The sequence below is a fragment of the Truncatella angustata genome (assembly GCF_020726525.1).
Source record: "Truncatella angustata strain MPI-SDFR-AT-0073 chromosome Unknown BKA67scaffold_1, whole genome shotgun sequence".
In the NCBI taxonomy this organism is placed as follows: domain Eukaryota; kingdom Fungi; phylum Ascomycota; class Sordariomycetes; order Amphisphaeriales; family Sporocadaceae; genus Truncatella; species Truncatella angustata.
The window spans coordinates 7,922,789-7,949,646 of record NW_025763381.1 but is presented as its reverse complement, the minus strand read 5'-3'; the positions used below and the strand labels follow the sequence as shown (position 1 = coordinate 7,949,646).

The 26,858-nt window shown below is 48.9% G+C and overlaps 10 protein-coding genes across 10 annotated transcripts; 4 read left to right on the top strand and 6 right to left on the bottom strand.

Annotated features, from left to right (window-relative positions):
* Window positions 1–202: 202 nt before the first annotated feature.
* BKA67DRAFT_82383 (Lactonase, 7-bladed beta-propeller-domain-containing protein) lies at window positions 203–1,676 on the bottom strand. The gene has a single exon (XM_046109465.1). It carries the CDS (start codon window positions 1,458–1,460, stop codon window positions 264–266), a length of 1,197 nt encoding a protein of 398 aa, XP_045965469.1. The 5' UTR covers window positions 1,461–1,676; the 3' UTR covers window positions 203–263.
* Window positions 1,677–2,767: 1,091 nt separating this feature from the next.
* BKA67DRAFT_82370 (NAD(P)-binding protein) lies at window positions 2,768–4,039 on the bottom strand. The gene has a single exon (XM_046109464.1). It carries the CDS (start codon window positions 3,685–3,687, stop codon window positions 2,935–2,937), a length of 753 nt encoding a protein of 250 aa, XP_045965468.1. The 5' UTR covers window positions 3,688–4,039; the 3' UTR covers window positions 2,768–2,934.
* Window positions 4,040–4,736: 697 nt separating this feature from the next.
* Window positions 4,737–6,237, bottom strand: BKA67DRAFT_531391 (concanavalin A-like lectin/glucanase domain-containing protein; the record flags this gene model as incomplete). Its single annotated transcript, XM_046099377.1, has 3 exons — window positions 4,737–5,530; window positions 5,587–6,024; window positions 6,120–6,237. The coding sequence occupies 3 exons, from the start codon at window positions 6,235–6,237 to the stop codon at window positions 4,737–4,739; spliced, it is 1,350 nt and encodes a 449-aa protein (XP_045965467.1).
* A 1,609-nt stretch (window positions 6,238–7,846) lies between these two features.
* On the top strand, window positions 7,847–9,190 carry BKA67DRAFT_82357 (uncharacterized protein). Its single transcript, XM_046109463.1, has 2 exons — window positions 7,847–8,303; window positions 8,392–9,190. The coding sequence occupies exons 1-2, from the start codon at window positions 8,143–8,145 to the stop codon at window positions 9,080–9,082; spliced, it is 852 nt and encodes a 283-aa protein (XP_045965466.1). The 5' UTR covers window positions 7,847–8,142; the 3' UTR covers window positions 9,083–9,190.
* Window positions 9,191–10,803: 1,613 nt separating this feature from the next.
* Window positions 10,804–12,126, top strand: BKA67DRAFT_654454 (uncharacterized protein; the record flags this gene model as incomplete). The annotated part of the gene is made up of 4 exons (XM_046106567.1): window positions 10,804–10,974; window positions 11,055–11,244; window positions 11,306–11,662; window positions 11,717–12,126. 4 exons carry the CDS (start codon window positions 10,804–10,806, stop codon window positions 12,124–12,126), a joined length of 1,128 nt encoding a protein of 375 aa, XP_045965465.1.
* A 940-nt stretch (window positions 12,127–13,066) lies between these two features.
* Window positions 13,067–13,775, top strand: BKA67DRAFT_492606 (aquaporin-like protein; the record flags this gene model as incomplete). Its single annotated transcript, XM_046097000.1, has 2 exons — window positions 13,067–13,596; window positions 13,646–13,775. Coding segments are annotated over 2 exons (660 nt in total), but the record flags the coding sequence as incomplete, so codon positions are not given.
* A 1,136-nt stretch (window positions 13,776–14,911) lies between these two features.
* On the bottom strand, window positions 14,912–17,875 carry BKA67DRAFT_654452 (uncharacterized protein; the record flags this gene model as incomplete). Its single annotated transcript, XM_046106566.1, has 1 exon — window positions 14,912–17,875. The coding sequence occupies one exon, from the start codon at window positions 17,873–17,875 to the stop codon at window positions 14,912–14,914; it is 2,964 nt and encodes a 987-aa protein (XP_045965463.1).
* Window positions 17,876–18,437: 562 nt separating this feature from the next.
* BKA67DRAFT_550884 (uncharacterized protein) lies at window positions 18,438–19,894 on the bottom strand. The gene has a single exon (XM_046101693.1). It carries the CDS (start codon window positions 19,502–19,504, stop codon window positions 18,590–18,592), a length of 915 nt encoding a protein of 304 aa, XP_045965462.1. The 5' UTR covers window positions 19,505–19,894; the 3' UTR covers window positions 18,438–18,589.
* Window positions 19,895–21,664: 1,770 nt separating this feature from the next.
* Window positions 21,665–23,047, top strand: BKA67DRAFT_510107 (globin-like protein; the record flags this gene model as incomplete). The annotated part of the gene is made up of 2 exons (XM_046097301.1): window positions 21,665–22,336; window positions 22,454–23,047. 2 exons carry the CDS (start codon window positions 21,665–21,667, stop codon window positions 23,045–23,047), a joined length of 1,266 nt encoding a protein of 421 aa, XP_045965461.1.
* A 257-nt stretch (window positions 23,048–23,304) lies between these two features.
* BKA67DRAFT_82217 (aspartic peptidase domain-containing protein) lies at window positions 23,305–25,264 on the bottom strand. Its single transcript, XM_046109462.1, has 3 exons — window positions 24,902–25,264; window positions 24,601–24,849; window positions 23,305–24,553 (listed from the first exon to the last, which is right to left on the bottom strand). The coding sequence occupies exons 1-3, from the start codon at window positions 25,137–25,139 to the stop codon at window positions 23,562–23,564; spliced, it is 1,479 nt and encodes a 492-aa protein (XP_045965460.1). The 5' UTR covers window positions 25,140–25,264; the 3' UTR covers window positions 23,305–23,561.
* Between the last annotated feature and the right edge of the window lie 1,594 nt (window positions 25,265–26,858).

Here is a 26,858-nt window from a genome sequence, read left to right as displayed (position 1 = left end):
GGAGGATATTCTCAGGGTGTATAGAAACTACTATTCAATGCTTCATAAAGTAGTGCATCTGATGTCATGTCATATGATGAGAGTTCGTTTAGAAAATCTATATCGCATTATTATACCTCTAGGCCTTCGGGCGGAATCTAATTTAGGTAAAATCCTTCGTGACAACGCCTGCGGTCACAGTAATCTTGACCTTTCCTTTAAACGCCTAACTAGCCAAACTCCCTATCAAGCCGTTCCCTATCGTAATCGCTTCGGAGTACCATTTAACACTGATCAGGTTCCTGAGTAGATAAAATGGGAACCTCCATTATGAACTGCGGTCCAGTGTTAGCAGTGGCGCTGGTCTCCGTGTTGGGCAGAGCGGCAGCAAGTGTAAGTGTTCCTTCGTCGGAACAGCGTTGAAAAGCAACCAGCCCGTTCTTGCCACCCTGGTTTGTGCCGAAGACCAACAACTCGTCGGTGCTGAAACTGAGCTGCCGGGGGATGTAGCCACCGCTAGAAACCTGATCGGCAAAGACAAGCTTGCCATCCTGAACTAGAAAATGCGAGATGCTGTCTGTTTCGTTGCCGCTAATGCGGTTCGAGACGTAAATGTCTCTGCCGTTCCGCGAGGCAAGCAGTTCACCAGCTGCGGCGCTAGTCGCATTCGAAGGGGGGAAGGCGTCGCCGAACGTGCTTAGAGTCTGTGAATTTGTGAGGTTGATCTTGCCGTTCTCGGTCTTCTCAATATCCCAGAGGATGATCAAGTTCTGGGATTCGCAAGCGACGGCATAGTACTTCGGCAGCGATGTTGCATTACCACCGAGGAATGCGCCATGGCGAGGACCAGCACCTGCTGGCTCAACCCGGACGGAGTTGTTAATCTCCCACGTCGATGAATCAATGAAGTGGATAGCATCTCCTCCAAGATCCGCAACGGCGAAGAATTGCCCCGTCGGATCAAGGACAATTTGGTGTGCCCGGTGAGTCGTTTGATCAGGACCAAGGGAGCCAGGCAAGGGAATTTGTTTCGCAAGCTTCAGGCTAACGTCAGGTGACGATAGGTCCCAGATATCGACCTGACCTTCACTGTACGAACCACCGATTAGATACGTTTGGTTCGAGTTGAACTCGAGCGAGACTACCCCCAATGAGCCATCGGCAACAAAGCTGGGCTGTCCCGAAAGACTGCCGTTAGCAGGGTTGAAGTTGAAGAGCCGAGTGGTGTTAGAGTTTTCGTCAACAGCATAGAGTTGGTCGGGTTGTTTGAAGATCATCCAGCTGGGAGCAGTGCCTGCTGCCGACGAGTTGGCTACCAAGGTGAAGGTCTTTCCATCGTAATCATACGACAATATCTGTCCGGGCGCACCTACGATCAGTCTTCTGGACTGGTCGGTTGACTCCTGCCGTGAGGTAAGCATCGAGTTCGCGGAGACCAGTCCAAGCGAAAGCAGGAGCAGCGATGGCAATATCCGTACCATGTTCGACTCGATTCGATTGTGGTGGGGAAGGTTTTATCGAGTTGCGATATTTGCGTGTTTCTCTGGCGAAAGGAGGAAGTTGTCCGTGAAGGGATATCGTTCTTGAGGCCGGTGTGGTGAGAAATCTTGTTGCGAAGTTCAGCTTGGTTGAAGTCAAGGTCGCAAATAATGAGTCGATGGCACTGCTTTATGGTCGGATGACTTTGGTGACAAGAGCCAGCGGAACAAAGGATCTTATATGATTCACAAAAAAAGAAAAAGTAAATTCAATTGTGATTGTTGCCTTTGCGGTTTCCTGCGTTGATCGTTGCCAAATCTAAATATGGAACAGATACAATAAATCTTTAAGCATTTGGTTAGAATCCCTTCAAACAACCCTCTACACAGGCATCAATGCTTACAACGACTGCAAAGTGAAAGCAACTTCAATCAAAATTGGCTGATAATAAAGAAGTGATTATTTCTTGACTTTAAATTTCATTGAAAAGAGTCATGAATGACAGCATGGCAAGGCCAGAAAGACCTGTCTGTTTGACAGTCTATATAGGGATTTGGCTTGTTTGTGCTTATGCAGGTACTTACGGATGCCCGAACTACACGGGGTTGTTCTTAGCCTTAGAAGGCGCTGTAAGGTGGGTTTTTGCACCTAGGTTAGGGAGCTGGCAGTGCAACACTTAAAATAAGCATGGATGATTCGATCCGGTCTGATCCGGTCTGATCCTCATGCGCAGCAAGGCTCCGATCGGAAACAAACCTGCCTGGCCATTGGCTTTGAATCAATCTTGGCTCACTAGCTACTGCGAGCTCCTGGGCTGCGCTTCAAGGAGAGTCCCAGCGGCGGCTTTACGAATACAGTCTGGGAAATGGTTGGCTCAAAGCTTACATCCTGTGGTCTAAGTATTGGGCTCAGGCAGCCGACGGGAACAACACAGCGGCCTGCCAAGCACCAGTACCCGCCAACAGAGCTTTGGAACCCAGTCGTTGGTGCTTCTTTAGAAACAACTGTGCTCAATCGAATCCATCAGCCAATCACTTTTGTGGCATGTTTCTGTCTCCAGTCGAATGGACTCTCATACAACTCCTGGCGCGATGACGGATTCAGAGCAAGATCAACTACATAGTTTGGTGTCTGGTGAATAGGCACGTACCACCCACTGGGTTTCTGGATTTCCAAGCTGCGATCACTGAACTGCTGGAAACCGCACTGCCAACTCGGTTGGGGTGTGATTCGCGATTAATAGTTGTAAGTCATCGATTCACGCGTTCCCGTCAAGCACTTCCGCATACGTGTAGGGTGTAGCCGATGTATATGTTCTGTGATGTATTAGAAGTTGATGGAAGTAGTCCATCACATAATAATAATTATGGAAAGTTGTGGTGGACGAAAAACAACGTCAAATCGTCACATTTGCGATCAAGCCAGCCGTAAAAAGACGATACCAAGCTCATAACCCGTGTAGAGTAACCCGCCAAATTACCATGTGAGACTGGTGGCTTTTCCGACATATTGTCTTCCTTCGTCCTCCTTTATCAGATTTTGGTAAATCCATTTTCCAACATCAGCTCTAGAAATTGTGTAGCCCCACTCCTTCCTCTCGACGATATTCTTTCCACCCATCAAGTCCTCAATTCCAACCCTGATATCCCAGTCCTCATGCTCCTTGTCCGCCACTAGCAAGCTCGGCCTGACAATTGTAAAGTCCTCACGACTGCTCACAACCAGGTCCTCCATAGCTCTCTTATCCTTGTGCGGCACGCTTATGACCATGCGGTAGAACAAATCCATAGCGAGCGGCAGGTCGCGCCCGGCCTTTGAGATGCCGGTTGTGCTCAGAGCAGAGATATGCGGCCTTCCTGTCGCTCCGTTTGCCCTCACATTTGCGAGTGCTTGAAGGAGGGCTTCCATGCCCCGCTCACAGACGTGAGGGTCATCGATGGTGAGCTTGCTGGGCTGGAAAACACCACCGATTGACGATAATATGTGGTCTACAATTTTCAGGGGGTCGGAGGGTTGCACTATGCACTTTGAGACTGCCGCGACGTCATGTGCATTTCCTTCGATCACGCTCAGATTGGGGTACTTGTCCGCTGGGAACTGGTCTGTGAGTTTTGAGGGTGAACGGCAGAGCGCGATACAAGTATGACCTTCTGCGAGAGCATGCTTGAGGGCTGACAGTCCGCAACCTCCAGAAGCTCCAAAGAAAGCGATCGCCTTGGTATTTGACATTATGAGGACTAGATGAATGAGAGGAAATGTGTATGGTCGTAACAATGTTATTTTAATATGCAAAGTATGTCAGTCAGTAAGACCTTCCTCTGGTTAATGTATCTTATTAGATGTGATTTTTCCACATCCGTAGAAATGGTCATTCCATCATCCTTATATGCTTGGACGGAATGTTAGACTTGATCATCTGCAAATCACTAAACCATACTTGACACGCGGCCAGTAGCGAAGCGGACATACATCAGTCCACAGTTGCTACTTGAGTACCCCCATTTCGCGAGCTAGATTTGCCCGGCCTCGATCGTAAGAAAGCCACAAGTCGGCAAAATCAATACTGAAGCCTGCAGCGATGTGTAAGTTGGAGGTTGTACACGGAGGTTGAATCAAGCCGAGTGGGGAACGCCACACTCTAAAGTTCAGTTCGAAGGTGCCGTAGGGAATAAGCTAGAGGGTGCGAATGGACACTTCTCAACACGTTTTACAAGTGATATGACGACTGATAAATACTCATTTCAACTGCGTGTCTTGATGCCACGTGCTACTGTAATATGGCATACATAGTTCGGGTAGGTACAAGTCCGAGACAGATCATTATCAAACACCGTCTTATGGCTCATGTCTGGGATATTGCTCTTGCCCCTTGTTAGAAAACACTGTTCGCGTTATAGGCTCCATATCTTCTGGGGCATGACTTGCTTAGGATGATGGTACTGGTCTACATGATAACGAAGAAGTTAGATACTAGCCAACCGTTCAACCTCTCAAATCCGTAGGCTGCGTAATTTGTAATTGTGTGCATTGGCACCAATGAATCGGACCAAGTCCTGAATGAAGGGACGGCATTTTCCATTACTACTTTGCAAATATGCTCCAAAAGATGCCCGTACTTCCAAATGCTGGAAAACAAACTTATACTCACGAAAAGCAGATGAGCTGCCAAAGAATGTGCGCTCTGACCAGATGCGAGGCTGAGCTGTTTGACCCAAGTAACACCTGATTGAGGCTCTCGTGAATATATACAATACTCGTCGTGTTATCCCACTCTTTCCCTACATGAACAGCATGCCACCAACAGCGATCAGTGCAGCGAACACGCTTACACCAAAAACGTGTATTTGTTTCTCGCCATCACTGGTACTAGTAGTGGTACTACTATCGCTACTGCTTGACGAGCAATCCTGTTGCCATCCACTGTCACTATTGCACTTGGGAGTGGAACCGCTGGAGCCAGATGAGCTGCTGCCACTGCTGCCTCCAGAACTGCTGTCGCCACTGGCATCGCCAGCTGCCTGTCCGTTGGTACCGGGTCCACCACCACTCAGACCAGGGATGACCTCAGCTGTGCCAGAGGCCGACGCAGCAATCTCCTTGTCCATATCCAGACCAGTGCCCAAAAGTGACTTGAGGATTGTATTGCTATCGCCATCTATGACGGTGTCGTTGGTGGCACGGTAGTCGTTGAATGTGTAGCTCTTGCCTGAGTTCGTACCCGGTGGAGACTTGGTCTGGTAACACTCGATGCTGACTTCGCCAAAGGTAGCATAGTAGTATTTATCGCGTTGAATATCCTCGCTGTTCCAGTCAATCGGACCACCAGCCCAGTCGATGGTTCCTTTTGCGTTGGTGCTGGCTCCACCGGGCCAGATAGACAGTTGTAGACGAGCAGGCGTTTGAGGGAAGTCCCACTGGTTGGCAGTAGCGTTCCATGTGTCCGACTTCTTTTGAGTCCGACCAACTTTGCCATCTACGAGCCATGTGATGTCGTCAGGCGTCCAACGAATCTCGTACTCATGGAAGTTGGCGTTCGTATCGGAAACGCCAGTAATGTTAGAAGAGTGTGTATCTGCAGACCGTGAGCTAGATGCGCATGCAAGACCGATGCGGCGGGTGGCTACTTACAGTCCGGGATGCCCTGGAAATAGTAATTTGTTTGTGCGATATCGAGCTCGGTACCAACCCATTCGTAATCAATTTCGTCCTTCACATCACTTAACAAGATGAACGCTGTTACCACTCCCGCGCCTCTACCAGTTTTCACTTTCGCTTTTACGTTTCCATACCAAATATAGTTCGTAGACGCAAGAACAGTACCCGCAGTATTTGGAGGCATGGTCAAAAGCATGTTTCCATTAAAAGGCACGGGCGTGCCCTGGGCAACCCAATCGGCTTTCGTCGAATCGCCGAGATATTTCGAAACATCCACAATATTGTCTTTGCTGTCCATTTTTATAGTTTTGCTGACGCATACTGGTTCTGGGACACAAGCGTCGAGCGAAAACGACATGCGAGGATCGCACCCTCCAAGGCAGTAGGCGCCCACACCACACTGGCCATACTCTAATAAAGTTTCGCATTAGCAGACATGGCATACGCTAGAACACGCACAGAAACTTCGATACAGAACTATTCAGGGAACTGGCAGAAAGACTTACGTGAACAACATGGCGTGTCTTCAGGGCATTTGCTTTCTAAAGAGCATGTTGCGGCAGCAGCAAGAACAGACTTTGCACCTAGCAGGGCAATGCCCACGGGTAGGAGAGAGCGGAGCATGATAGGAGAGCCGTTTCCGAAACAATAGTATTAGATATTATAGTGCTGTAAACTTTCGAAGAACAAATCCGCCCCGGCAAACTGATCGAATAATGCGTTACACAGCGGCGATCTCGAAACAGAACGCAACACAAGCGAAGGTAGTGTTGCCAAGTAATGACAACCGATATCTGTGATTGTGAGGTATTATCGTTGCTGTTAACTTTACGATGAGAGAAAGTGTGGCGAGTTTTCGAACTGGAACGATGTCCAACAGAAAGTGCGACCGTGATATGGTGGGCAAAGACCCAGCCCAAAATATAGTAGTATAGTTGTTGTTATTGTTGCTGTTGCGTATATATGAACTATAAGTCGGCGTCTAAATGTGAAATAACTCTCCTGTTCAACCAGATATTTGTTTTGGAAGCGAAATTCGGTCGTTCGATTGAGGCTATAGCGAGTGTATACCAGAGCGATCGTGGCGAGTCGAAAGGGACTCAGATTCGTCAGGAGACTCAGAGACTCACTGGCACATGAGATCTTTGATGGTAACCTGATTGTCGTCGATCAATGGCTCCGCTACCAAGGACCGCCGAAACCAAGGCAAAAACAAGAAAAGGCACAAAGACCCAAAAAGCACAGTGCTGCTGGAAGATGCGATTAGAAGATGTAACAGGCAGGAAGGAGCAGCAATGGTTCTCTGGGCATCGAAACCCGAGGTCTAGGTCCCCCAACACGACACTGTTTTCCATTCGTGATGATCCACACAATAACTCTACTGAATTTAACCAATTAACCTTGCGACCAAGGGGTAATGGCTCGTAATTAGTGGCCCCAATTCGCTCGAGTTCCCCGTATCGGGCAGCGCTATACCTTCCTCGGCAAGTTGATCCTCCTGGTGATCGGCGCCGTTCTCCTTTTCCTGCACCGTCCACCATGCAAGTGCATTGAATCCGTGCTAAATCGCACGCCGTTTGAAACAGTTGAGCACTAACTAAACCGCTCAGCTGGATTCACGCATCCCTCCAGATGGGTTCTGGTGCAAGTTGGTGGGATCATGTTTACTCTGCTCAGTCTGTTTTAAGAGACTGGTGAATTGAGCTTTCAGTGCAACACAACCCGACTCCGGGATATGCGCCTCTATGCACGATCTGACTGAAACAGAGAGAAAAGCCGCTCCCTTGCAATGGTCCACTGGGCTGTACCCGCTGTCATTTAACGGTGGCGTCCGAAGGAATGTCGTGCGACCATGCAAAAACGCCCTCTCATTGCGGCTTTTCAAAGCTCGTGTCAAGGTCATTACAAGTAAGGTTAAAAAAGTAAAAAAAAAATAAAAATAAAAAATAAACCCACGATCTTCGTAGAGGAACCCTTGACAAGTTCATAGTCGTTGCGCCTCCCTCTACACGGCATCTGTCGAGTGCCCGATCTAGGCGCTCCGCATTATGCAGGGTCACAAGGTTCACCAGTGACGTCGGCCCACGACAAAAAGCCAAGAGAATTCTACCCCGGATCTACGAACTGGAGCTGCATTTCCTGTCCGCTCTTCTAACTCCGAATATATGCGACAGCTCGACAGTATCGAGTCTAGGTTGGACTCTCAGTCACATTATCCAGCGTTAATCAAATGCAGTGCTGTGGAATTCAACAGGAAATTGGTGTGTTGGGCAATATTTCACTGGCCAGACCCAATATCTCTATGATGCCACGCGATGGCGTTCTCGTCTAAGACATGTCTCATACCTAGCAAAGTAGCCAACGCATAGGCATGCTTATAGTCACAATCAGTATGTGGGTATTTGGCGCTGATTATTGAGGGCAGAGATTGCCTCAGACGTGAGGTGGTCTATTGTTCTGGGTATAATTCTTCAAAATGGGGTTTGACCTAGGTTAGTCTAGAAGCGAAGCAAAGCAACTCCTGCGTACATGCCTTGCAACCTCACCCACCTGGGAATCGTTCGGTGCTTGAATCGTACTGCATCAACCCGTGTCTCATACCAAACTCTGTCAGTCCAAATGACAAGTGCTTGTGAGGACTTCGCAGGAACCACGTTTGGAAGCTTCCGTCTAAGATATGACGGCTTACTGTAAGGCCACCTGGATCCTGCAGCTTCATGTTGTGAAACAAGACCTATTCCTGGAATCAAGAAGAGCTGATTCGTTATATGACCAAAGATCACTCAATCAATCAACCCGCGCCCAATTATCTTTCTGTTCGAAGTCATCCAGTAAGTACAACGGGAGCAGCTGGGCAGACCAAATCGGCATTTCAGTACCCTTATCAACTAGAATGGCTGCGACCCTGACAGTCATCCAAAAGAACATCTTGGCCATGTCCAAGGCTGAATACCTCTCGCATATCGGCAACTACGACTACGAAACAAAGCTCCAGGTCGCTGCTGCCATCTTCAAAGTAGATGTTCAGTCTTCAAGACCATCGATACTGCTTCTAAAACGCAAGCGGCACGGCATACACAGTCCAGCACTCTTTGAAGTCCCTAACGGTAATGTGAATGACGATGACTTCATCATCTCGGACTCTATAGCCCGGGCAGTCAGCAGTCTAGTCGATTTGAAGGTCTTTCGAATAAATGCCATGTTACGCGAGAAGCGATGGGTGGACAGGCAGTATTCTTGGATGGACGATGACGACCATACCGACCTCACATCCTTGGTCAATACGGACTACTTGCAGCTAAACTGGGCCGTAGCCGTGAGTGATATCGGGGATGTTGCTGTCAAAAGTGACGAGCATGAAGAGTACGTCTGGGCGACCTGGAACGCACTGGGGATGCTCAATCTCCGAGACGAGACCCGCGATCTTGCAAAGGAGGCTTTGACCTGGGCGGCGAGGCGTCTTTGCTGAGTATTCGCTTGTGTGATATATTCCAAGGGCTCCAGGCGGGCTTGTAGGCTCGAACAGCAAGCAAGCACTTAGGGAGCTCCGTTGTGGATAAAGTGTATCATGATAGGATTGATGTACGTGGCGCCAAATGTAGGAACCAGTTATGGCACGCCAGTGCAGAATATTGGACCTGATACCTCACAATTATCAGGTTGAGGAGTTGATTTCGCAAGAATCTAGTCAGCAATACTATTGCCTACTGAAGAATTAGCGAGTCTTTGCCGATAATGAGATAATTCTCTGGAATTGCAAAGCTCAAGACCTCGGACAGCCCGAACATCACGTACACAACAAGGCGACAGTATATCATGGTATAATGGCAAAGTCCACGACGGCGACATAAGCAAACAGAGGGCTGTGCTTGAATATACTATATCAGACAAGGCGATATACTTGGGCAGAATATAACAGTACGCATGGAAGTGACTTTCCGAATAAGCAGACTATAGAGAAGTCTGGCTTCCATTTTATTATTACTAGATTTTATTATTTTAAATGTGATACGCAAAGTTACAGAATGGCAGGGATGCCATGCGCAAAGAAAGTCCAGATCAGGCCGTTCTCTGACGATGCACCATCTGCCGACCTGTGATCGTGGCCAATGCTATCGAATGCTTCCATGGGCCAGATCCCGGGCACAGCTCTGTCGCTGATGGTGTCGTTCTACACGGGGAAGAAAGAAGGGTAGGAACAATTCTTTTTTCACAAGGCTCACGGCCCACCGTGAATTAACATGCAGTAGCGTTGGTCATGCGCGCTACGAAGGTTACCCAGTATAATTTTCATGCGCATGCACTTCATGTCACGTCACCTATCGCGACATACCTCTGCACTTAGCCCAGGTATGAATTGTCCGCCGAAGTCTGTGCAGAGTATTTACGTATTTCGTCAATCTCTGATGACCTCGGAACACGCAGAAAGATGTCAGCCCCGAACCCGTCCTAACCGATTTCGGTCAACTCAGATGGAAACAGGAGATTGCGGAGCCGCTGGGTTCTTATGTACAGTAGTCCTGGTTCGCTGGAGTCAGCTAACATAGCTGGATGCGATCCGCAAAGTGAACACTTGAGAAGTTGGACCTGTTACATGTCAAATAGATGGCCGCTATGACAGTAATCTATTATCCCCACGAGACTACAGTATGTACATCTTCAATTGCCGTTCGCTAAACTTTCCGCAACTCCATAGAACGTGAAAAGAAATACAATCACACGTGGTGTGTTACCTCTCGAGGTTGCGATTCGTCATTCGTGGATCTCAGTATCCGTCGACAGCAGGGGTAGGGACTGGGGGCCCCTTGTCCATATACCACTAATGACAACTCCATCAATAAAGATGCGACAGCACCGTGGAAATTACTGGATTTCGGTCTCACGATGAAAGCTGATGGTGGTCATCTCTTCATCTAAAGTTATCTAAAGTCATCGTATATTCCAGCTCCGGCCACATGGTCTGCATGGGTCCCCCCTCCAATATGCTGCACCCGATATTAGGCCGCAGCAGAGATGGGGAACAAGCGAACAAACAGAATTTCAAGGAAAGAAGTACGGAATCGTCTTGGAAGGACATTTCCTGGAACCAGTCAAATCTGTGTAACCGCCATTATTTTCCCTCGGCCCTTGAATCCCTTCCTCTTTTTATCTGCCAAGACAATTTTCTCTTCGCCAAGACAAGATGCGAGGATGTCCTCGCCACGGGCCGTTCACCATTTCGTGTCGCCTGTGAAGCAAGTCGATACCGGTCTGTGGACCTTGTTCGCAGGCGCAACCACATTCTTGGGTGTCAGGATATGGTGCAAGCTCAAGCGCCGCCATGGGCTTTGGTACGATGACTATATTCTCCTAGTCTGCTGGGTAAGCGATCCTTCCCATTTCGGTCTCCTCGTCTGATACCCATGCTCGACGGAAGAAAGCTGACGGATGCGTCCTACTAGCTTGTGTTGCTGGCAACAAATATTGTCATCACTTACGAAATGGCAAATGGTTATGTCACAAAGTCATGGGGCGATCAAATGTTGATGCTCATTTCGATATCGTCTTGCGGGACAACCATTAGCCAGACATGGAGCAAGACTGCATTCGCTGTGACTTTGCTTCGAATAACTGACAGTCTAAAGAAAAAAGGTAAGCGGCTTTCTATCTGCAGGCACCGCAATAGAACCTCCATTAATTTAGATGTTCTTAGGGCTGTGGTTTTGCATAGTATCGCTCAATGCGTTCATGGTCCTGAAAGTTTTCATGAACTGGGCACAGTACTGCAACGAATCGTCCTACCAGAATTATTGGCGGATGCAGGGATTCTGTTTGGACTACGTGGCCGTGTCGAGAACGAAAGCTGCTGGCAATATATGGAACATTGTTATGGATTTCGTTCTAGCACTGTACCCATGGATGGTCATATGGAAACTCAAAATCAGCAAGTGGGAAAAAATAGGCCTCTGTGGGACCATGAGTCTGGGCATTGTGGTGGCAGTAATCTCAGCTGTTCGACAATCGTGGATGGACAGCCCTGCTACATCAAATTACGACGATTGGTATTTCTGTAAGTTCTTCAGGTAGTCTCTTACCACGTACGGCAACTGACCAAGGGACACAGGGCACCAAGGCTTATCAATGGTTTGGTACTCAGCCGAGGTCACCGGAACAATCATGGTGCAGTGCATCCCAGTGATGAGGCCACTGCTGGGCGAAATGAAGACATCTCTAGCATCGAGAAGACTTGCTGATGCCGAGGATGGACGAAGCATCACAGGAGAAATGAAGCGACAGGAGTCTACGCGGTCTACTCCTCTACGCCCAAGTACAACGGTGGATCACGATACTGAAAATTTTATCTTGGCAGAGCTACAATCTCAAGCCCAAAGAAAAAGTCGAATGGTCTCCCATGTATCTTTAACGCCGTCCGAGGTTGATCGTGCCATAGAAGCATCACGAACCAAGCCGCTGGAATGGCCCCTGTCAGGTAATGAGCCCCCCGTCATTGGGTCGTCACGTGCAGGCGGTTAGCCGATGCTATAGGACTATATTACGAAATACGTTACGAAAAGCGAGTGTATTTAGCGGAAAATGAAATTCATGTATATGCTTCAGGGTCTCAATCTACATCGGAAAAGTTTTGTCTCATTTACCTGCATATCGCTTTACTAAGTTAAAGAGGCCAGGGCAAGGCCCAGACAGCAGACTCCATGTGAAAGTAATGATAGCTCCTCCTGAAAATCCCACGAAATATATCCAAGCAAGATCCTACTTATCCCGCAAGGGCTGATGACCGATTTATTACAGGGTCATGATGCATGATTCTCGTGTGATGCGGAGGAAACCAAGCAACATTGCTAATTGGTCCAGGCTTCGGTTGTCATGTGCTTGCGTTCTTCTTGTGCGTACCTATGGTGTTGTATCTTAATCCTAAAGACCTCTAATATCATGCCACTTTTAAGTGTAGTTTATCGTCTCACAACTCTAGTATGATGAGGTCTCACCAATACACATTGTTTGGAGTAGTGTGCCAGTAACTTCGTACAGGTGTAACGTCCTAACAGACTATTGTGTTCACAGGTGTTGCAACCTAAGGAGTCACGACTGTACTTGCATCCCGTTGATCATAAATCATGAGCATCAGTGCATTGCTGTCTTTCGGTTGTAGCTTCTATAAAGCCGGCATTTCACCACTTTTCTTAAGACCTTCGCTCGGCTCATTCGAGTCCTGTAACACTGCACTCTACACAGAACCCAACCTGGCTCAAAAACGAGCCCCTCTCGCTAAATATTTGTCCTTGGGTTCGACATTCCTAAGTTATTGGTGGATCGGGACATGAAAATGCCACTTGCAAAGAACAATCCAGCCACTCCCATTTCTGGCGACCCGTCTCACGATTATGATACCAATCCAGGACATGGCGTGCTACAAGGTCGTCGAGTCAGATTGCTTAACAAGTTGCCCAAACCCATTAGACACCATTTTGTGGCCGCCGTCTCTGAATTCGTCGGCACGTTCATGTTCCTCTTTTTCGCTTTCGGCGGCACTCAAGCCGTCAATACGGCTCCCGACGATGGACAGCCCTGGGACCTTGCTGCCAACCCGGCCCGCCTCCTCTTTATATCCTTGAGTTTTGGCATCAGTCTAGCGGTGAACGCATGGGTCTTCTACAGGATCAGCGGTGGGCTTTTCAACCCGGCTGTCAGTCTAGCCATGGTCCTTGTCGGTGCTATCACGGTCGTCCGAGGCATCTTGTTTGTATTGGCGCAGCTGGCCGGAGGTATCGCGGCAGCCGCAGTCATCCACGGCCTATTACCTGGACCTCTCAGTGTAAATACGACGCTCAAAGACGGAATGACTTTGGCTCAGGGAGTTTTTCTTGAAATGTTCTTGACTGCGCAGCTTATTTTTACGATATTCATGCTCGCTGGCGAGAAGCACCGAGGCACATTTATTGCGCCGATAGGCATTGGATTGGCTTTATTTATTACTCATTTGACGTAAGAATCTCCATTTTTATATCAGAGTTGGCTTCTGACCGTAAAATAGAGGCGTATACTATACTGGCGCATCGCTCAACCCAGCGCGATCCTTTGGCCCTGCTGTCGTGTCAGGCGCCTGGCCGAGTCACCATTGGATATACTGGATCGGTCCAATACTCGGTTCTTTACTTGCCTCATTCATATATTTTCTTGTCAAAGCCGTGGATTACAGAACGCTCAATCCTCTTCAGGATGCGGATCAGGACCCCGAGGATGACGGCATCATACCTGATCATCACGACAATAACACCGATGGTAATACCGCTACGGAGACAAATGTGCCAAGCAGGTCTGTGGGAACAGATGGCGCATACGTGCATGGTCCAAACTTGGAGTCCGGAGAATCATCACGCAATGGCCCTTGAAAGAAGATTGGGCACTTCGCGATTTGGTTGAGTTAGCTAGACGAGGAAGATTATTTCACGGCGTTCATTTCAGTTTTGCTCGTAATCAATCAAAAGCTATTTAAGAAAATGACAACGTAAATATAGATTTATTAAAGATGGTGAAAGCGTAAAAATGCGACGTGTTAAGCATGGTAAAATACGATGTGTAGGCTTGTGCAAAAATTAGGTGATTTGAAACGGAGAAATATGGGGTGAAGTGGTATAGCAGAAAGGGCGTAAGGAGGGAAGATACCCGTGGCGTGGATCTATGAATCCGTGGCAATATATATGTCCATATCCAGGTGGGTGCCTTGGGTAGCCGTAGGCTTCAGCTATGGTGGGTGGTCCCTTTGCCATAACATATTGGTAATTGTAATGTAGTATTGCAGGAAGTCATAACCGTTGGATCAACGGATGTGCTCGTATAATGAACAGTCTGTAAATGGCACCAATCGTTCGCCGGTACAAGATTTCCGTTGATATGCCCGTCACATAAGTATCTTTGTAAGTAGCTGTAATGCGTTGCATGAAGCCGTAAAGAAGCCGAAAATTAATTACACTGCATGCAAACGGGCCTCGTGGGCCTAAATATGAGACCCATGGTAATACTGCTTACCTTGGTGATACTGCTTACCTACCCGTCATACGTTGACTTCTCGGTTTACTTTATTTGGGGTTTCAAAGAACGGCGGCACATTCGAAATACCAGGGGTGTAACCTCTCAAGACGCTATCACAAGCGATAGTTGTTTGCCGCTGTATTCTGGTTCCGTATGCCGTATGCCGTTTGCAAACAGGCACAATGAGAACCGTTGTTTGCAAGTGTATATAACCAAGGCTGTATCGAGGCCCCAGGCGGTAAATATCGCTCATAAAACCGGCATCTACCTATACATCAATCATGTCATCGTCATCCCAACCATAATCGCTCTCCTGAGATGCACAGATCACGTTCTGGTCATTCTTTGACTTATCGAGCATCTGCAGCATCTTCTCGAATGAGCTCTGTGGCTGGCTCCGCCGGCGAGCCGGTGGCGTACTAGTCTTGCTTCTCTGGCTTTGGGGTATGATATTGCCTGCTTCTTTTCTCGGCAAACCTTGAAGGAAGTTGCCATTTCTACGAGGAGGATCTGGTTGCGAGGTCTCAATAATCTCCTCCTCTTCCTCGAGCATCTTGGTCAATAGTACTCGTTCCTGTTTTTCATCTTCTTGCTTTAGAAGGATGTCTAAATCTTGCTGGGCTTGCCGTTGTGCGTCTAAATCTCGCCAAGCTGTGTGTTTAGTTTTTTCAATGGCTAAATATACCTTTTCTTTGGTACCGCTAGATGTGAAGAATGGTTTTGGAGACGGTCGTGTTCCTACCGGTGTCTGCTGGTCATTTGCTGAACGGATGGCCTCGGTGTTCTTTTGGCCAGCCACGGCTTCCTTTTCCAAGTCCATGTCTAGAAGTTCTGCAATTTCATCGTCCATGAAAGAGGAATTAGGTTCTGCGTCTTCTTGACATCGCGAAGCCTTATGCGCCTGCTCCATAGCTACCGGTGTACCGTTGCGAGATGCTTTCTTTACACGAGGATATGCACCTGAAGGTGTCTCGGGCAAACCGCTTGAATGCTGCGGTTGATAATTGGACCCTAGCACCCTATCTTCCGTGGTTGGAGCATCCGTTTTGCTTGCCGCAGGTGTTGTGCCTATGTTCATGGTATTGTGCTGCTTTCCACAAGGAGTCTGGAGATCATCATACCCGTGATTGAGGTGTATATTAGAGGTACAGTGTAATGAAATCAATGAATCATCTTGAAACGTAGGACTATTCCCTGCCTCCGGGATTTTTGTTGGTGAGCAAGCCCCGTCCCCAAGCTCCATGAGGTCCTCTGATGATAATGAAACATCTTGAGTTGATAATAATGACATGAAATCATTGATAGGTGCCGATGGCGCTTGGTACTGGACGACCTTCGCACTTGTCGTACGCGCCAACGAGGTTTCCTGACACTTTGCTGTTGTTGTGATACCCGAGTCCCGTGAAAGAGACCTCGAGGTAATATGGCGGCTCAAGTTATTTGCTGTCTTGGGCCTCTCGCAAGCAGGCGGCATGAAGCGTGGAGGCGGCGGAGCAGTCTTTGGGCGAGTAGAAATGCCATGTCTTGCACCAAGAGGTCGTTCAAAGATCTCGGCAACTTCTTGAGAAGGGCTTGGAAAGAGGTCGTCCAGGTTGTTGAACAAGAATGACTGTGTGCTAGGCGGTGGAGCCGATAGTGTGCTCTCGTGGCTGGTTGTACATTGATTTTGCTCATCTCGTGACACGCTCGAGGGTGATTTCTGAGGCAGAAACCTGAATTTTCCACTTGCGATGATGCCAGACGTGGATAAAAATGTCTTGAATTTAGGCGGGACAGGTGGTGGACCCATAATAGGCGTCTTAGGAGACCGAAAAGAGTCAGGTTTAGAAAATGCCACCCGTTGCTTTGCCAATATTGGCTTCAGCGGCTTCTCCTGGGGCTGTTTCTCGGCTTGTGCTTTCATGACCACCTTTTGCGCCACAATGTGCGATCTGACCTGACCGCATTCATTAGAAGTCATTTCACGGACTGGTTTTCGGTCATCCTGCTCGGCCACAATCAACAACCTACGAGATTGTTTCGGCGCCCCATAGCCGGAGGGTGATTTGGTGTTAGCAAGGGTTTGCAGAGGCCCGTCAACTAGCTCTTCGGATTGCTTCGAATGATCTGGTAGAATTTGATGCGTAGTAATTCTCTCTACAGTGGATTTCTCTTGGTTTGTTGTGTGAAGGGGGTCTTGACGAGGCTCGTTAATTCCCCGAGATTTTGGGTCTCCAACTCTTTGTCGTGGTGTAGCATTCGATACACTGTGACAATCCATTCTTCCTGAATTGATCTCTTTATAGTTCCGATATTCCTCTTTGCGATTTTGAGTCTTTACGTTCTGTTTCCCGATGACCGGCGAACAGTCAGGAGGTCTGGGAGGAGGTCCATCCAGTTTCGTTCGTTGTGCGGCGTCGTCAACGGTAGGTTTCACCTTGATGGCTTCGATGTCGATATCATCAAATAGACCATCATCGGCAGAGAATGACTCGCTGAAAATTTGGTGATTGACCAGTTCCTCGATAGTAGCATCATCTGGAACAAAACGGCTCGTCTTTTGTGCAGGCTCTCTTTGGGAGACCACTGCCGAAATCACGGGTAGCTTATCTGTTCTGAGTTCTATTTCTGCTTCCGGTTTTTGGGCTTTTGGTGTGAACATATTATGTGGGACAGGTCCAAGAACTTCCTGAAGGTTGGGTGATTTACCAACCCGCTGTCGCTTGGCCGGCCTTTCAGTCTCATCTCCGGCTGACAAGGTCCCTTCACTGTTATATGCCTCGGGACGAGCAACAAGTACTGGTATGGATTCCTGGTTCCTTGGTTCACCGCTTGGTGCTTGTGGCTCCTTCGTCTCGCCGTTCTTTGCTTGTTCTGGTACAGGGGTCATAGGTTTCCTCACGAAACGTGCCAGGGTGTCCTGTGACGGATGGACGTTCACAAGGGGGAGGCCCTTTTTCTTCTTGTCGGCGTTCTCTTTCTCTTCTTTTTCTTTCCGCTTGTCCCTGGCGGCCCTGGCTCTTGCTTGGTTGCGCTCTTTCTCGAACTCGCGTCGGATGCGATCTTGCTCCATGAGCTCTATACGGCGCTGCTCGGCCTTGGAGAGCTTCGGACCGTTGTTCTTGGCCTTGTAGGCTTTCTTCGCCTGCTTGGTCGTCATGGGTGGTCTCGAGAGCTTGCCGGCCTGTTCCCCGCCATTGAGCGCCGAGGGCAGCTCAGGGATCAACGAGAATGTCTGCTGTATGGGGGCCATCCTGAAGAGGACACCGCGACCTGCATGTTGGTACACAGTTGGGTTGCCAATTGAAGACAGCCGTGTACAGGCTTGACTGATATTGGTGGTATTAATTGCTTTTGCTTGTGCTTGTGCGTATGTGTGTGCTTGAGTATCGGTTCACAAGGGACTGTGTATTGATCTCCAAGTAGTTACTGTGAGTCGCGTCCTGGCGCGTTGGCGGGGTTCTGACGGTGAGCGCTAAATATGGCCGGGATGAGCGAAAACACATGACAGCAAAAGGGATAATAGAGCGAACGACCTTGATTAGCAGGCGCCACTTGAGCATTAATTGTGTATGTAACCCTCCACCACAGTTGAAACAGAACGACAGATCCGTTTCTAGTCTTGTAAACGAATCATAAACTTATGGTGAATGATATGAAAACGTTACGGCGACACTGAATACTACAGCGACGTACAGTCATGCAGATAACCTGGATAATCCTCAAGCTTGCGGCTTTGCGCCCGGACGACCAACCCAACTTTGTACGGCTTCCTGTAGTCTATCGTGTTGCCATCAAAGCAGTACAAAGAGAAATTGCATCTAGAACATGGTTCAATTGTCTAGCTCGTCTATGAATTCCACTCTCTCGCTTATGCTGTCTAGGCGCATGTGATTGTGACAGAACCTGGGCCGAGGCATCATCCATAGGCATGAAGCATGCAGCCCAAGACGTCATGTGCGGTGATCTAGGATGATCGAACCTCAGATACCACCTTCTGGACTACTTCATCCAGATCCTCGTTCCGGAGGCCCAGGGCGTCCATGGCAAAGCCATCTTTCTTCTCCCAGTCACCATCTATAGCACCCAGCGCGAACACAAGGTGCTCAATGGCATCCCTATCACCTCCGTCGGCTTTGGCCTTGTTCTCCTTGATAAACTCGTTCGACTTGAGCCAGTTGACCTTCCACTTCTCGCCTGTAGCCTTCTCGAGCGATGCCAGCACGTCCAACTGTGATACACAGAAACTCTGCATGAAAAGCATTTTGTTACGGCCCACATCCTCGTCCCGCAGGACCTTCACCACGGCCTCTGCGATGCGCGCGAGCGTCGAGGTGGAGCTCCTATATGTGCCATCGTCCAGAATATCCGCCGTCTTCGTATCGATATTGAAATGGAGAAAGTTCTCCCTCAGACCCCAATCGAAGAAGTGACCCGCTACAAGGCTCGTCCATGTGAAATTGGGATTGTCCTTCGCATGTTCCTGGCAACGCTCACGCACGCGGACCTTGTTCAAAAACAGAGGAACAAGTTCTTGAGCCTGCTCGCTGTTCGAGTCGCAGCTGCCGTAGTCAGCAGGGATGAAGCGTTTGACGCCCGCTGCGGCAGCCGCATCAACAAGACGCAGGTGCTGTTCGGTGTCTTTCAGTGGAAAGCTAGCAATGCATGCGTCCTGGCCTTCCAGGGCCGACCTGAGGCTGTCGAGTGACATCCCATCATCGATGTCGACAACGCGAACATTTGAACCCGGCGTAGGGTTTGAGCTTGATGATGCTCGCTTTAGGATTGTGACGTTGAAGAGCTTCGAGTTGATAAGAGCCTCCAGGATCGGCCCGCCCAAGTTACCGTTGGCACCAACAAGGGCAACGTTCTTGATGGCCATGACGGATTCAATCAGCGTTAATTTGGGAATAATACCAGATAATCTAGATAAGACGCTTGGACTACCTGTGTGCCTCGTTGTTGTGGGAATCGTTACACCTCAAGTGGTGCAATTGACCCCAGCCATATGAATCACCCCAATGTATCATGCGCTCCAGTGTCATCAGCATATGTGGACCCCAGGTGAGGAGAAAGCCAGAAGCGCGGAGGCGCCAGGCAGCAGGGCGACCTACAGAACCACCCTCGAGTACGGATCCGCAGTATGTACATAGTAAGGGGAGTCAATTTAGACGGCGTGGGGATTTTCGAACGAATCAACACCTGTCACCGGAATTCTCTGAGAAGACTTTGTATTTCATCAGGTTGTTCTAGTCTATACTATAATGTTATGAAGGTTACATAGTATAACACAGCAAAATCAGCAATTCTGAGTGAAAATAATGATGCATCCACCTGGATCGTTATGTGGGCCCTATGGGCCTGGCGGTCTATGGCAAAGATTAGAACTAAGACTAGATGATGTACTTGTCATATGTTATTGTTTCCTATGTACAATGTGTCTAGCCATAAGCAACGGTTATCGCTATAATACTACGTACACAATAACGGGTGCTTTCTTATGGTTGCAGTGTTTTAAAAATTGGTTGCTAATAAATATCCGAACTATTTCCCGAGGAGCTAGATTAATAGGTAGTAGACTAGCCGGCTTGTACCGGTGTGTTCAGGTCATTACGACCTTTTTTATTTTGACTACTTGCGGGCGTTGTCGGCTATGCAGAGATTTGAGGTCAAAAGTAAACACCGACAGACCTCGGAAGGATGCTAATGTACTACGTGTATCTGGGGTTGTAATTTCAATGCTTACGAGGTCGGAAATCGGACTCGAACCGACAAATCACAGGCCTATCCTTGCTCGCATATAATTAGAAGGCCCGCAACGAACGAGGGCTAACTACCCGGGAATCCGAACCGTTGGTTAGCCCCTCCAAGAAATCTTCGAGAAAAATCACTGCCACGAAGCGGATCCCAAGTGAAGAAGCTCTACTACGTACGGATCCGTACCAGAAAACACACCTGGGCAGAGAAGGTGCGGCCACGACGACGAGTATCGAAGGACAAGTGTCTGTCGACGCGATGCGATTAAGGTTGTGTGCTTGCCACTTTCAAGTATAGGACTTCGCCGTTCCCCTACATATACTCAAATCTCAATACGCCCTCGGGACTCTTTTGAGCCACCGCCATCCATATCTCAGATGATCTGCTCGTTGGCACGGCGGTAAAGATCCCGTCCCCGAGCGCTCTGCCCTAGATATGGGGTATTCACGAGTCTTTTGGGCGGTCATTTCGCAAATTCAGGGTCTTCCCTTGGCCGGTTGCTCGGATTCTCTGTTTGTCCCTTGCATGAGACACGGTTTTCCTGATTGGGCGCTTAGGCCGTGTGCGGCCCGTGGAACTGACAGTTCGAACATGACTCGGGCGACAATCGTGCCATTTCGCCTGTTCATCAGCCCATCATGACGGCGGCCTTCAACCTTACAATATCGAACCAATTTACAATTTCGCTCTTTCACAGTCATTGGCACGCTTGCTTGGACTTTCCGAATACAAGGCAAATTCTGTAAGCATTCCGTTGCTTCGCGTAGTATGCCGGCACTCGAATCCACACGTGCCCCGGCAGCATTGTTCCTCCAAAACCCTGAAGGGTCACCGCAAAGTGGGATACCTCGGAAGGTGAGGGCTAATAAAGTCTGAACTCACATTCGCCCGCCCACTTGCGTTGCAGATTTCTTGCCGGGATCAGGCGCCATACATCAGAAGATGTCGCGTGGACCGGGAAAAGTAGAAAGTGACAGATGGATTGTGATAGACTTGTCGAACTTTGTGATACCTAGACTGCATAGGTAGGTAATTTCGTGGGCGAGAAGGTTCTAACCGAGAAGCCTGGGTCGCTCTTCCTCTTAAATATTTTCCTTTCCTTATCTGCTCCGGTTATCACCCGAAGTTTTCCTGATTCTCTTTACTATTTGTTCCAGAAGATCTCAAAGGATCGTTAAACCCTGTCAAGCGACCTTGCCCAACACCACATTGCGATCTACCGACATCTATCCCAGCGAACCGTACCATAGCAAGGGCAGACGACCCCTCACGTCATCAACCCATAATGGCCCTCACCTACAACCAGATGAAGCTGGTGAAGGGCACAATTCCTACATTGCGGGAGCATGGAGAACATATCTCTACGGTTTTCTACAAGACAATGCTCAAGGACCACCCGGAGCTCAACAACTACTTCAATGCCGTGAACATGAAAAGCGGCAGGCAGCCGCGCGCCCTCACCCAGCTCATACTGGCGTATGCTTCTAACATCAGCCACATCAGCGAGCTCACACCCAAGTTTGAGCGCGTTGCAAACAAGCACGTCAGCCTCGGCATACAGCCCGATCACTATGAGATCGTCTGCAAGTACTTGATGAGGGCGTTTGCTGCCGTCCTCGGGCCTGCCATGGACACCGATGTGCGTGTGGCATGGACCAAGGCATATTGGATTATGGCCAACATGTTGGCTGGTAGAGAGCGGCAGCTCTACCGAGAGCACGAGAATTGGAAAGGCTTCCGTCGCTTCATTGTTGACAAGAAGACGCGTGAGACGACTGAGGGAGATATAGTCTCTTTCGAGCTTAAAGCTGTGGACGGGGTCCCCTTGCCAGCTTTCATGCCAGGCCAATACGTGTCTCTGCGCGTTCGTGTTCCCGGATCCGGATATCTGCAAATTCGACAGTACTCCCTCAGTGATACACCTCGGCCCGACCGTTACCGCATCTCCGTGAAAAGAGTCTCGGAGACAACCGTAGCTTCCTCAGCCAGCAGTAATCTCTCGGCCCCCTCCAGGAGGCCTTCACCACCGAACAGATCTCATAGCCGAGCGTCTTCGTTCTCCACAGCTGTCGAGAGTACAACTGGGGATAGCTTCTTGGGAATCATGGACTATTCTAAGAGGAAACAGGGCGTTGTATCAAACTTGTTGATCGACGAAATTATGGAAGGTGATGTCCTCGAACTGAGCCATCCTTCTGGCGATTTCTACCTCGATACCAGCAATGACTCGGGCTCGACGCCATTGGTGTTTATATCTGCAGGGATCGGCGTGTCCCCGATTCTATCAATGTTAAACACAGTGACAGAGAAGAACTCAACGCGACCAATCACATGGGCTCAGGGGTCGAAGCAGAGCATTCCTTTCGAGGAGCATGTCATGAAGCTGGCAAAGACGAGGCCAAATATGAGGACGACTTTCTTCAACACAGGGATGGGCAACAAAGACCTCGCTGAGTCGACCGACAGCCTTGGCTTCGGCTACTACCTTGAGTGGCTTAAAGAAGAAGATATGTACTTTAGCAACAGGTCGACCGAGTACTATATCTGTGGCCCAGAGAGATTCATGAAGGACATTTCAACTTATCTTGTTACAAACGGCGTTTCGTCGGCGCAAATTCGGTACGAACTGCATTCCGTTGGTTCCTTCGAGTTAGCTCAGGATGCTTAGGTGGCAACCGAGCACGAGGAGCGTGGGACTGGGTCTGCCGCGGAGGAAGAGGCCGAAGAGATTGGAACTGCAATTGATACACACGGGTCGGGATGATACAGATCAATGCATAACAGTGGAAAAGTTATTGCTTACGTAGTGTATGGCGTCTGATATAGAGGGGAAATGGGGGCCACTACCGGAAGGTTATAATCATTGTATTCGCGTGGACATGAGCTTCATTTGCTAATGGTATTGCTAAACGCATCTTACGATGAGAGAATTCAACTCCTGATATGAACAGTTTTGTTGATATCGACGTGCAACCCCCATGACAAGGTGGCTGCGAGTCTGAAATACAATTTTTAGCAATAATCCAATGTTTTTCTGATCTAAGCAGTCCCCGGTGCTACAGTGAGCCTCGATAATTTTGAGTGCCCTGTGCCAACAATGCTTTATGAAATACAATGTGAGGGATATCCAATGGTAACGCCAGTGTTGATGCAAAGTCCATGCCCGCCCACTCCAATCATCCTTAGATAGTCTCGATGAAGCCAACAGTGGCCATGGCTCCAACCCACACGGCAACCCAGCTGAAGACGTTGCCGTACGCTGGCCCAGCTGCGTTCGAGGCCCCGGTACTGCTCGCGGCAGAATTACCAGAGCTGGTGGCGGTCGCGGTGGTGGTGGCCAGTCCAGTGGAAGCAGTAGTGGATGCAGAAGCCTCAGTACGAAAGTCAGGCGCATCACAATCGCCCGTAAGTGAGCTGATGTTCAATGAGGTCGAAATCTCCTTCTCGTTGGTGCCGCAATTGACGTACTGCGCGAGATGGATCGCGTTGCCCGTCTGGTCAAAGACAGCGTACGCGGAGCGCAGCATGCTGTCACCCAGGAGCACAAAATCCTCGTTGGGCGTGATGCCCAGGTAACACAAGGTTCCAAAAGACGTTGCCAGCTCACGAATGATCTCCTTGTAAGGAACATGGATGGTGACGCCCGGAAACGCGAAGTTGACAGTACCGCCAAGATTGTTCAACGAGCAGTCCACAAGATAAAACCCGTTGGAGTCGGTGCCAGTAGCACCAAAGTCTGCGGCAATGGTGTCTGCCAATACCTGAGGGAGCAGTGTGAGTGTCGCTCCACTATCGAGGAAGACGGCCATCGTTGAGTTGGCGTACTTCTGCTCCTTGCCACTCGGTGGCGTTATACTCAAGTAGTCCATGTCAATCCAGTATCGAGGGACGCCATCCGGTGCTTGTTCTGCTGGGATAATCGGTTGTGAGACTAAAGGTCCAGCGAATTTTCCAGTGTCGATACCACCAAAAATAATTACACCCTCCTGCTCACTCTTGCTGCCAAGCGCCAGACTAAATGCCTTCGTGTCTGTGACACCCTGTGCCTGCAATTCGTCCACAAAGTTCTTATAGAGGATAGTCACATTCTCACCGTGCCCAATCCCCAAGATACCAGAGAACTCATCTACAGTCGAGGTAGCCGCTCCAAACTGCACATTCTTGAGTTGGATGTCTAGAAACCTGTTAGACATGTTTTTGCTCCATGGTCCAAAACCTTACCTGACCCCTCAAAGCCAATGTCATCAGTGACATACTGGATCTGTGCACTACCAATACCATATCTAAGGTTCTTGGTAGAAGTGCTTACCACAGATGAACCTGAGGTGGACGGATCATATGACCCAACGGCCTGGCAAAAACGCTTATCCGAAGACGAATCCAGGTTGGTGCAGTCCGGGTTCACCCAAAGCTCAAAGGATCCTGTGTCCAGCTGAACATAGTTCGACTGAGGTGGGCTACCAATCTCCACTATTATATGTTAGTGATGAGCGTCAATATGAGATGATCTGCATTTTCGTACATTTTGCATAGTATGCCACATCAGATCGGTTGGCTAGAGGCAAAGTTTGAATGCCTCGTTTCGACCATAACTCTCGCTTTGTCCAAACATCGGAAAATACGTCCGTATTTGTCGAATGAATCACGGGAAATCTGACATATTTGCTGGGAGTATCCGTAATGTCGTCCGTTGGCAGGCTGTCCAGAGCGTGACAATATGAAGCCAAAGCTATACTGATGGCGGCAAGACGGGACGCCATTTTTTGGGAGCAAAAAGGTCGAGAAAACGATCTACTACTGCACACAGCTCATGCGATATCAAAATCTCCTTGCGATACTCCAATGTTCAATCGATAACCTCCCGCAAGTCGTGGACCCGTTGTCAAATTAGAGCGTGGGAACAGTAATGAAAAAAGATATGCGTTCTAAAGCTGGGTAACGGGATATATTAGAATAGAAATGATGCAAGGGTCCCCAGATTTGCCAATGCTTAGCGACAGATGAAAGCAAATGAACGAGCCGATTTCCAAGAGAAATAGAAGAGAATGCCGAGAAAGGCTGAAAGATGGAAACACGAATGATCAATCGATGTTTGACCGCTCAGCCCCGTTCCAAACGGGTAACTGGCAGCAACTAGCCCGGCGCCCAGACAAGACGTGTGTAATAGCAGAAGCTGGGCGTCAAGTAGTCGTCGCAATGAATAATAATAACTCCCGCCGCGACGAGAGCAAGTGGACAGAAAAGAACGCCGTTTCGACGCTTACCGCGCCGCTGGGCGCGACCATTGCAGATGCAAGAGCGCTGAGCCCTTCGAGCTGTAACAAACTTGTGCTAACTTGGCTGGGCAGATCAAACACAAACTCGTGTTCCCTGTCATTTCTGCGGCTCAGGCAGGGATCTTCAGGAGGTCGCTAACCTCAAAGATGGGTCGCCAAGGGTTCAAATTGCTGGGCATATGTAGGCTTCAGTATCTGGGCTGCCATGCGAATTTCCTGTTGGCCTCACCGATTTATCACATGGATTATCAGGCATTCCTCGAGAAATGCCATGGGAAGATGGAAGATGATGACTGCAACGTAGCTGATCAGGCTTAGAACAATCACACTTGGTATTCTCCAAAATTTGGCCGTTCCAACTGTTGGAGGCTGACTCGAGATAGAGGGAACGCCGCATTTAGTGGCCGAGTATCCGTGAATGGTAATTGTTAGGAGCCCTCGGGATCAGGGATCCCGCTATAGCTTAGCCGGTTCGGATAGCAGGGCCACATGACAAAGTTTACGATGCTTAATAAGATTAACTTCAGGACATTTGACTGGGGAATTAGTGTTCACTTTTTATTCGCGATTCAATACTTGAAGATGCTCTAAGGTTAGTTGCCTTAACTAGATTCTGCCGTGCGCCGCCCATGTAGCGTACCCGTCGATAGCATTTGCTAATGTCTCTGGTGACGTTTCAAGACGACGCGTTTCAAGTCGACGCTCGTTATGAACCTGACATTGGAGCGGCTTCTTCAAGGTTGGAGTAGCCCGTAGCTCGATGTCTGAGCATGCATTTCGCAACCACTTGCCTATATCCAGACGACTGCTCGCGAGCCCTTTGTGCTTTTAGGGCATTTAAAGAAAATGCTCGATTTCGGACTGCACGTACTTGAAGAGCTTCATACCTGTCTATGGTGGTATGCACAAAAAAACCCGCCTTGAAAGGAAGCGAACTCACCAGCCAAGTCTGTAGCACCCCACAACAAACATACAATCGTTCGTGGCCGCAGAAACAACCGACTCCTGAGACTTGATGCTAGCTTCTCGGTGGTGGTTTGAGTCCTTCACCATAATTCTTCTTGGCTGGAGAAATATAATCTGCTCGCTTTGTGTACTAAACATGCAACTGCAAATTCCTTGTTGGCTGTCCTTCTTAATTTATCAACGCCGTTTGCTGTTTACTTACTATTTGAAAGCATCATGGAAGCGGGCTGCACAAAG

What these genes read in the sequence shown, in the direction of transcription:
- BKA67DRAFT_82357 (XM_046109463.1), top strand. Translation starts at nt 8,143, where the DNA reads ATGCCTTGCAACCTCACCCACCTGGGAATCGTTCGGTGCTTGAATCGT. An exon ending in CTAAGATATGACGGCTTACT is followed by an intron (nt 8,304 to 8,391) that starts GTAAGGCCACCT and finishes ATATGACCAAAG; the next exon opens with ATCACTCAATCAATCAACCC.
- BKA67DRAFT_82217 (XM_046109462.1), bottom strand. Translation starts at nt 25,139, where the DNA reads ATGGCGTCCCGTCTTGCCGCCATCAGTATAGCTTTGGCTTCATATTGT. An exon ending in TGTGGCATACTATGCAAAAT is followed by an intron (nt 24,850 to 24,901) that starts GTACGAAAATGC and finishes AACATATAATAG; the next exon opens with TGGAGATTGGTAGCCCACCT. An exon ending in CATTGGCTTTGAGGGGTCAG is followed by an intron (nt 24,554 to 24,600) that starts GTAAGGTTTTGG and finishes ACAGGTTTCTAG; the next exon opens with ACATCCAACTCAAGAATGTG.
- BKA67DRAFT_82383 (XM_046109465.1), bottom strand. Translation starts at nt 1,460, where the DNA reads ATGGTACGGATATTGCCATCGCTGCTCCTGCTTTCGCTTGGACTGGTC.
- BKA67DRAFT_82370 (XM_046109464.1), bottom strand. Translation starts at nt 3,687, where the DNA reads ATGTCAAATACCAAGGCGATCGCTTTCTTTGGAGCTTCTGGAGGTTGC.
- BKA67DRAFT_550884 (XM_046101693.1), bottom strand. Translation starts at nt 19,504, where the DNA reads ATGGCCATCAAGAACGTTGCCCTTGTTGGTGCCAACGGTAACTTGGGC.